This window comes from Pinus tabuliformis, chromosome 4_1, assembly GCF_031772625.1.
Source record: "Pinus tabuliformis cultivar Carrire ecotype Pingquan chromosome 4_1, CPIR1, whole genome shotgun sequence".
NCBI lineage: Eukaryota > Viridiplantae > Streptophyta > Pinopsida > Pinales > Pinaceae > Pinus > Pinus tabuliformis.
This window is the reverse complement of record NC_142303.1, coordinates 681,093,734-681,104,041: the sequence shown is the minus strand read 5'-3', so window position 1 is coordinate 681,104,041 and position 10,308 is coordinate 681,093,734. Positions and strand designations below refer to the sequence as shown.

Sequence of the window (10,308 nt, the reverse complement as noted above, 5' to 3'; positions counted from 1 at the left end):
CCAGGAAAGCATGGACATCCATGACTTTTCTTAATTTTTCTCTGAAATAGTCACTATCTGAGTCGTTGAAGCGTTGCGTCGTTATTTTTTTAGTCACTGCAGATGAAGAAGCATTTGATCCGTAGAAACCAACAAGATTCGATTGATTGTCTGCTCGGTTCTGTAGTTTGAGAAGATATATAATACGAGTTACCTTGAGGGTCGAATGAGCAGCAGTAATGTATTTTCTCAACTCAGTCCGATCTCTCTGCCAACCTCAAAGTTGATCACTCCTCCAAACAACTCGCCAGTGGAAGTGATATCCCAAAGGAAGTATTTGTTATTCGCTGGAGAAGGAAATAGACGAACGCAATACTGTGAGCTAGTGATTCAAGTGTTGCGTGTCACTACTACATATAGGGGGTTTTAAGAGAATATTTGAGTCAATTGTCTTAACTTAAGACAAAAAGAAACCCAAATATTGTCTCTAAGCAGGTGTCTCAAAATATAATGTCTCAAAAATTTGTCTCTATAAAGTCAATATAGGACACATATTATTATTGTCTCTATAAAGACAATTTGATTTGTCTCTCTAGAGACAATTTCATTTGTGTCTCTTTAGAGACAATTACATTTTTGTCTTTTTAGAGACAATTCCATAATTCAAACTATTGTCTCTCTAGAGACAATATAAAAAATTATTTAAAAAAAAATAAATGTCCATAATTCAAACTATTGAGTTAAAGATGTTTCGAACGCATGAAGATATGAAAGAAAATTCAAACCGAGAAATAATTTAAACTGAATGACAAGGGAGAAGATCAGTTATTTCCCATGGCACTTACTTTTTCTCTTGCTAGGGCGATTGTTAGGACAGTATATAACGCATGGACAGTTGCCAACGTAAAGATGAAGTAGTGGAGCTGGTTCATGCCAGTGAGGGAGACTGGAGGATACTTACCCTTGAATCAAGAGGGAATGAATAATTATCAAACTATCATAAATATCTTGAATCATATCAAATGGACTAACACGATCTAAGTAACATCTAATAGCATTGGGAAATTCGAATACACAACATAGAGTTTGGTGTCCACCTCAGAACAATGATCGATAGCAGGAGCCATTGATTATTCCTTTTGACACGGAAGCATACTATAAGCCATTCCTTTCGGTATACAAATCTTAGTAATGGGCTTCTCTCCAATGGTCAGTAGAAACGAGATGAATCCCATAAGCATCAGGTCTGCAATCCAAAAAAGACCATTTAAAATGTATTATGTCAACCGATGTCATGTGATGCAATCTCATTCTGAAATTCCGAGAGTTGCTAAAAGATAGACTTGCTACAACGATCTGAATACTTCTTATGAACAACTCTCAGCTTATTTCCTCCCGTATTTAGGTGAAAATCAACCATCAAATACGCACATTCCCTGGAACAATGCACATAAATGTTATTACCTCAATGTACAGAGTTAACAAAATGTGTGTACGCCTCCAGACGCTTAGTATGCGCATTAGTATTAGATAAAGATTCAATTCAGACAGGGTGTTAGTAGCTGAGTTCCAACATATAGTTGATCAAGACACAATGTTCTGGCCATAGCTGATCAACAATGCCTGCCTGTAATTGATGAAGAAATCTAAAATGTCTAGGAGTAGGATTTCTTTATAAGGGTAAAATCAGTAAAAGCATGATGCTTCAAAAATTTTAAGGCTTACTTCAGGTTTGCTTCAGAGTAGCCTGTATGAAGGGTAAGTGTTTTGTTCCAACATGGATCCTTCCTCAAAGTGCATCGAGCAGTGTAGACAGCAACAGCAGCAAGCATTGATGGACTGTAGATAGTCCATGCGCTTTATGGACATATCTTGCCATGCCAAGCACTTAATGTCCAAGAGGCTTATAAATGGATAAGAGGCAAAAAGAGGAAACAGGCATATTCAACAATAAAATAATAGAATAAACGAGAAGTGAAACACAGCCAAACCACATAGCCTCCAATTCAAATATAAGTAGACAATACTCGCATCCGTTGCATGATTGCAAACAACATAAATGTTTTCATGTCATTGTCAATAAAATTGAATGTAGGCTAAGAGCATCATGCTTTGAATTCCCCGAGACTCTAGCCAAATATTTTTGTTGAATTTACAATTTCTTTCATCCAATTTACAATTTCTTTCATCCATTAGGACATCAGAACATGGTGGAATAAGAACACAGGACATACTATTCATGTTCTTGAATATAACTTTAACACCATGTATAATCATAATTCCAGAAGGCTTGGTAAGCAATACGAAGCACTATTTCTATACAGTTAAAAAGTGGCCATCAAAAGATTTGACACAAGTTAGCAAGACTGATGGTCCCAATGCACAATTATTTTGCCAAATTAGAAAATACACATCTTTGGGGATGCACACTACTGCAAATCTAGAAATATTTACATTAATCTAGGTGAAGAGAGCAATTCTCCTAGTTAAGCAGATAACTAACTCTCGAAATTCTTCTCTGGCATCTCCGTCACTGTCTTTAAAATTTGAGAATTGTCGTCAGTAATACTTCCTTATGTCCAGCATTTTATCATCTCCAAGGCTGCTTTTGGCTGATCCATTGGGACCATATGACCTGCATCATGAACCTGGTGCAACAAAATAGAAGATTCCGTAAGGAAGAAATTATCTACTTGTACAACGAAATCAAAGATGATCATTGAGTGCCTTTTACCTTGAGAAAACTAAGTGGTCCATAACTGGTTATTAAACCTGCTTCCTTATCGTCTACAAGGAAGGATTTTGTAGGTGCCTTCTTGAAATTCTCACTTCCAGACCAATCCATGGAATTCACCCATCTTGAATTGCCTGAAAGACACATAATTTGAAAAATTAACTTTTCAATTTTGAAGATTAGACTGACAAGCCTGAAAAACACAACTGCAAATAAGTTAATAACAGACTTAACACCTAAATCATAAAGTCATTCTCCAAAACAAAAACAATATGTTATATGTATACAGTATCATTACCTAACCAATTGCAAATGAGATCATATTCTCCTGCATAAACTAGCAACTTAACACCATCCTCCAAGAGTGTTGGAATGCCAACTTCCATATTCCGCATCCAGTCAGTAAGCATAGCTTCATAAACCAAGGGGCTACAGGAGACAAATTTTCGGCTGCCAACCCCCAGGGCATTCCTAACGGAACCCTGGTTTAAGTAATTCTCCATATTTGAAAAATCAAAGCACAGGCCATCATTGCACTCCTTCCGAACATCATAGTACTACAAAATATAAAACAAAATAATGAAAACTAATATCGTAAGATATATAAAACAACGATGACAAACTACATTTTAAGATACAAAATGCTGATAAAATAAACATAATGTCTGGCTATCTAGTATTTAGAATTTAAGTCTTACATTGATATTCCCAGCTAATGCCATAATGGAATTGAAAATTGAGGTGCACACCAAGTATGATGCAAAGCATGTGACAGTCCCTTCGGTACCTGGCAAGTTATCACACCGGCTATAATCAGAACCTACATTAAGAACCTTCGATAAAGGATCCAGCATAACATCAGCCATAACCAGTTACTTGAAACACTTCTCAAATGGTAACTAAGGATCATAAAGCAAACAACATTTAGCCATCAAGCTTCTCGCAATTTAAAACATAGTAACAAGATTTCAATATGAACACATACAAATCTAGTTCAGTAAAGAAAGTATACATCTCATAAATATGAAAATATGCATTTTGTTCCAAATTTTAATAGGATTTCAGCCCCATGAAAAAATATTCCTTGAAATTTGATGACTAGTTTATATTTATAGGTGTCTATTTCTGAGATTTTTGGGCTGTTTTTTATGGATTAAAGGTCTACAAGTATCAAATACATGAGATTTATTATCAAAAACAATAAAAAGTGGACCATACTACAAAATGTTTGTAAAAACACACAATAAACAAGAATGAACTAACTAGAGGAGGGAAAAGCATCACCTATGCACAATATTTTGAGATCCAGATAAGCCTTCACTACTGTTATGGAAAACGCTTGCACAAACAACTTAAAAAATACATTGAATATTTCAAAAACCACATCAAGAACAAGCCTTCCATAGCAGATAAGTGTTCAAAGCCCTTAACACAAATTTTATGGATTGTACTTGCTCATTATGTACTGAAGCAAACACAGTTCAACCAAGAAGAATGCTAGATTTTCCATCTAAATAATAGATAGTATGACTTGTCAGTACAACAGGGTATTATTAGGAATACAATAAAGAAAAGTAATTTAAAACATGAATGCTAGATTTTATGAGGCATTTTCGAAAGTAGATTTGATCAATGCCACACAGGCTGCTTTCAACAATATAAAAAGTGGTGTCATTCAAAACTTTACCACTTTGTTGGAATTAGTTGCCTTTAGAAACTGAGGAGGAATACATATGGCCGAGTGGGAACTGTAAGCTTGAAGTTCAATTGCTTTAAACTCCTGCGAAGAGTTATTATCAATTGATCAGTCAATCTAAATGTTTTGAGACTATGTTGCAATCAATGACAAAGAATTATCAGTTAGAGCTAATTACCATGGCCACTATCTGTTCTGACGTGCATTCATTTGGGAAGATGCGGATGAAGTCATTGACCTGTAGCCAAGTATAAACCAGCTCTTATCAATATTGTGTTACCTATTATAATATAATTTTTTTGTTGATTCTAGCATAAAGCGTAATCTTCTGTAGGAGTAGATATTGCTGGTGTATGTACTTTTATACAGCCAACAAAGTGTTATTTTAATTAGATATATACACATCCTTTCTTACAGATGTCAGAAAGTCATCCTACCTGTGGAGGACAGACTTCTTCATATTTGCTAGCTATAAACATTGCAGCGATAACAAGTAATGGCAAATTCTTCCTTGCAATACTCTGAATAGAAAGGTATCTGTCAATGATGTTCACAGTGAGATACAACATCTCTGGCATTAATTCCAATTCCAAATGCACCTAAAAATTTTAAGATTTTGATGTCAGGCCTAAGAGATAGACCATATAAATCTCTTTTAGATCTAAGTTTGACAACAAATGGAAGTTGGAACTAGCATAGGAACAAAGTTGTACCTCCACCAACCAACCAATCTTTAGCCTCCTAAACAAGATTACAGGAAGTTAAAAACTGAGATGCTAAGTGGAAAAAATACAAGCATGTAACATGAACATAGGAAGCACTTACTTCACCACCTTTAGGTCTGCCTTGGCTCTTTTCCTGACAGCCAGTAACTCTTCTAGGATCTCTTGTAATATGCCCTAGGAAACAGGAAAAAGAGCATTCAATTTAACATCATCGAAAATGGTCAGCATATGATGGTTAAAAAGTAAATAATGAAATAAGTATTAGCATAGTGTTTGACATGCAAAGACATTAAGGTATTAGCATCCTACTTTACTTTTAATCCTTTCTAGTAGCATAGCTTCTGGTGCCTATGTTAGTGTTACAATGGTACAACTGTGCATTATACAGCTGGGATGACTAGGACAGTGTATTGGGATCTCATCCACATAGCAATTTGACTGCTAAAGTCTACCATACATGTTAGGTTACCTATCTACTTTTTGTACATTGACGAATCAACCAAATCTGAATCTGAATCTACTGAAAACTTCAAAATATGTATCATAAAAGTAGCCTAGGGTTTATTGTCCATTATCCAAAACTTCTTCAGAATCTCAATTGCTTACTTACCCGTGTTCGAGGACCAGCTCACGTCAACTCAGCCAAACCTCCAAGACCAATAAATAATACATGTCAACTTCACTTGCCAGTTTCTTATTGCACCATGGGATAGAGTTTTTTAAACTAACTGTTAGGACCAGGTAATCTACATACAACACAAATATAAGCATATCAAATTTATCATAATCAAACAAATAACAAAATTTAGGACCTGCAACGGTCTTAGTGATGCCCATAATCTGTAAGTACTCATAAATCCATGAGTACCAAGCACAAGAGGCTACTTTAGCCCAGAAAAGGGACTTCCTCAACTTGCACACATGGGTATCCCATCCTAACAAAGATATTATATTTGAACCCAAGCTGAAACAAAACCATGAATCACTCTTCCTGTCACCTGCATCTTTGGCCCTGTCAAAATCCACTAAAGCATGCAGCAGCTCAAAGCACTCTGATAGTGTGCCCTTTAAGTACCTCGCATACCTCAGACCATGGAGCATATTTGCAGCAACCTCAGCTCAACCATATATTAGCAGCCAAGCTGGACAATACATTGGTGTTTGCGCCCCCCTTGTTTGTGAGACAAGGGATCTCATGCACACAACAATTTGACTACTAAATTCTACCAAATATGTTAGGGAACCTATATACTTTTTGTACGCTAACGAATCAACCAAATTTGAATCTTAATCTACTGATAAATTCAAAATATGTATCATAAAAGTAGCTTATGGTTTATTGTCCATTATCCAAAACTTCTTCAGAATCTCAATTGCTTACTTACCCCTATTGGAGGACCACCTCACCTCAACTCAGCCAAACATCCAAGACCAAGAAATAACACATGAGGTGTATATCCTTCATGTCAACTTCACTTGCCAGTTTCTTCTTGCACCATGGGATAGAATTTTTTTAACTAACTAGAATTTTTTTAACTAACTTTTAGGACCAGGTCATCTACATACAACACAAATATAAGCATATCAAATTGATCATAATCAAACAAATAATACAAGTTAGGACCTGAAACAGTCTTAGTGATGCCCTTAATATGTAAGTACTCATCAAAAAAACAAAGTATCTTCAAAATTTGTTTTGTTGCACACATAATTAGTTTATGTTTGGACCCTCACAACCTAGTGCGCTCCTTAGAAGCTAGAGCGATGCACGTTCAAGTTATTAAAATTTAACACATATCAATCCTTTTTGTCCTCTTTTTGGGAGGCGCTACATTAATTGTGGGTGTGGAATGCTCTTAAAATTTAACACATATCAATCCTTTTTGTCCTCTTTTTGGGAGGCACTACATTAATTGTGGGTGTGGAATGCTCATCACATTGAACACCCTCCTCATTATTTCTGTCTCCCATTCGCTAAAATTCAACAATCTGCCAAGGTTCAGGAATGACTATTGGATGATTTTGTGCAACAAGCAAATCATCATGTGCTTGTATCTCCTCCCCATGCTCACTCCCAGATGTTTCACCTGATTCCTATACACAACACACTTTAACTTGTTATAATAACATTAAAACCTCCAATTGATTTATTGCATTATTCATATAATATTATAAACAACTAACCTCGGATCCATAACCAATAATTATTTTTTCCCCTCGATTTATCATGTGTTGGCGAAGACCTTGGGAACCATGTAATACGACATATTTTAGGTCTTCCTCTGAAGCTTCCTTTTGAAACTAGTGAACCCACATTAATAAAGATAATCATATCTATAAGGTAAAATAACTAATAAGATACAATTAACTCAACATGACCATGGTTACTTTGCCTAAAATAGAAAATATAATAGATGGAAATATCACTTACCATACCACCACGAATACTATTATATCCACCAGAACCTAATTTGTGAGATCTAATTTTTGACACCCTAGCTTGGGTTGCTTTTCTTGTATCTCGTAGGCGTCTCTTAGCTCCTCCATGTGCAGATGGCATATAGTTTGGATTTCTTAGGACTTTCCTCTTAGACTTGGCATCTTTCATAAGTTCATCCCACGTCACTTAGTCTCTGATCCAAGCTGGACGTGGATACATCAAGTTTTTTGTCAACTGTGTCCTTAAATTGGACCTCTTTGAGTGCATGTATTTACTTGCAATCTGTAAAATAAGTTCCTTATCAAATCCAGGATTACCAAATGCTATTACTACATCTTTAAATAGATCCTCCTTTTTGGCATTGTCTTGTTACCTCCAATCCATTTGGATGGTATTTCCAAATAATTCTTCTGCACGACGAAAAATAAAGTGATAAAATTTCAGCCCTATTTCATCCTTTAAGACATTTCCTTCTGAAGTGAGCAAGATTGTAACTTCTTGCATTCCTTTTGTGGTCACCGATGATATTGTTGTAGTCTTGGGGATTGAGGAAGGTTCCCTTATAGATACATTAAGCACTGTGTCACTTACTTCCTACATTTATAATGAAATTGTGGAACTATTAAGAACCCAACCAAAATATGAAACTATTTTTGATATCTAAAATAATGATCCTAAACATAACAAATGAAATTATAAAAAAAAAATTAATATTACCTGTTGATCTATTGCAGGAGCTACACTCTCCAACAATGACATTTCCCATAACTGAATTTGTTCAATTATTTCTTGTCTGATTTGAACATTTGCAGGAATATCTGGTAGGAGCCTTAACATTCTTGTTTGTGAGTCTATAAGACTCCTCAAAGAAACTTGTTCTGGTCCTGGTGGGAGAATGTTGACTAGACCCACATTTGATGTAGAGGGAATGTTATGTGGTTCTTGTCTAGGTGTAGATGGCATAACATGACCCTCTATACCAACAGATTGTGTAAAGGGCATGTTATGGGTTTTGGTCTAGGTGTAGATGGCATAACATGACCCTCTATACCAACAGATTGTGTAAAGGGCATGTTATGGGGTTCTGGTCTAGGTGTAGATGGCATAACATGACCCTCTATACCAATAGATTGTGTAAAGGGCATGTTATGGGGTTTTGGTCTAGGTGTAGATGGCATAACATGACCCTCTATACCAACAGATTGTATACTTGTTGGAGTCACCCTAGAAACATCCTGCAAGGCACAAATATAAATAATAAGATGGGATAACAAATGAATAATGTTGAAATATGTAACTAGGTTCGGTCTTCATAATGACATATCTAATCACAATTCTATGTAATTTATGTTAAAAAAAGGAAAAAGAAGATTATTTTTGTTATGACTGAGGCATGGGTTTCATGAACACATGAAGAAGCAATTCCCATTATAGAATGACAATATCTCGGAAGACTCATTGAAACAAGGTCATGAAGGTGGCAAATGATCAATGAAATGTAGTGTAAAGTTGCAAATAATCATGGCAACCAAAATACTAATCAATACAGATAGGTGTCCAGGTATGTATAATTTTTTTCTTTTAAAGGGTCCATCATAAGATGTAGTAGGGTTGAATTTATGGATTTATATTTTAAGAAATACCCTAGTATTTAGAAACCTTAATCTTAAGGTATTTGTTCCCTATGATTTGATTTCTAGGGCATGGGATAAACTCTAGAATGACATAAAGGGAAAAGAGTATGATCTAATGTTTGAATTTAAGAAACCCTAAAAAGGCCTCTTGATTACATAAAAACCCTAAAAAAGTAACTTGACATCATGTTTTGGAATAATATATTGCTTGGTTACTTGTTAAAATAGTATTGTATGTACAAGAAGAAAAAACAGAAGGGGTGATCCATTTGAAGGCATGATGTAGCTCTTCGTAAAACCTCATAAATCATGGAGTCGTTGTGCAAAAACTTTATTAAATATATGCCCTAGATTTCTCAACAAATAACATAATCAAACTCACATAAATAAATGGTTGAATCTTACATCTTGCATAACATTAGATGTATATGGGGGCATTAACGATCCCTGCATGCCAACATTGGTTGTATTGAGGGGCATAAATGAATCTTGCATGCCAACAAAATGCACGCTTAGTAAAAACACAAATATTAATAAATATATATAGTGAAATAAGTTAACTGAATGCACAAAAATATTGAACAAGTTTTACCACTATCATTACCTTAGATGTTTTATAAGGTGTTATAGGGGTTGGAATCACTTTAGCAATTGCCTGCATTCCACAAACATAAATTAGCATAATATAATAAGGAATATAAGATAATTGAAAATATAAAAGACAATATTCAAGCTTACCTCATGCATCATCATAGCGGTGTCTTGCCCTCGTGCATTTGTTAACATTTCCATCAAAGTAGTGAATATCATTGAACCCCCCATGGTAGCATCAGTAACACCCATGGGTACATTCTTAAAAAAACACATAATAACATAAAAATAAGAAAACCTTGATCAAAAAACCGATAAGAAAATAGAATCGGTAACACCAAATATGTGTTGAGTGAGCATAGAAGATCTGTCCAACACTTTGAGGCAAGCTTATCAGAGTGTTCTGACAAGCATCTAACTAGTCACAAACAAACTTTTGAAGTATCATTTTAAAGTTAATTTCTAAAAACAAATCCAACCTCTAACTAAATCAACAACATAAATAATAC

General features: G+C 35.1%; 1 protein-coding gene across 1 annotated transcript; it reads right to left on the bottom strand.

Annotated features, from left to right (window-relative positions):
* Positions 1–2,344: 2,344 nt before the first annotated feature.
* Positions 2,345–10,051, bottom strand: LOC149177945 (serine carboxypeptidase-like). Its single transcript, XM_089421929.1, has 10 exons — positions 9,947–10,051; positions 9,813–9,863; positions 5,235–5,308; positions 4,847–4,946; positions 4,588–4,647; positions 4,401–4,493; positions 3,412–3,546; positions 3,012–3,270; positions 2,714–2,847; positions 2,345–2,627 (listed from the first exon to the last, which is right to left on the bottom strand). The coding sequence occupies exons 1-10, from the start codon at positions 10,049–10,051 to the stop codon at positions 2,553–2,555; spliced, it is 1,086 nt and encodes a 361-aa protein (XP_089278055.1). The 3' UTR covers positions 2,345–2,552.
* Positions 10,052–10,308: the final 257 nt, after the last annotated feature.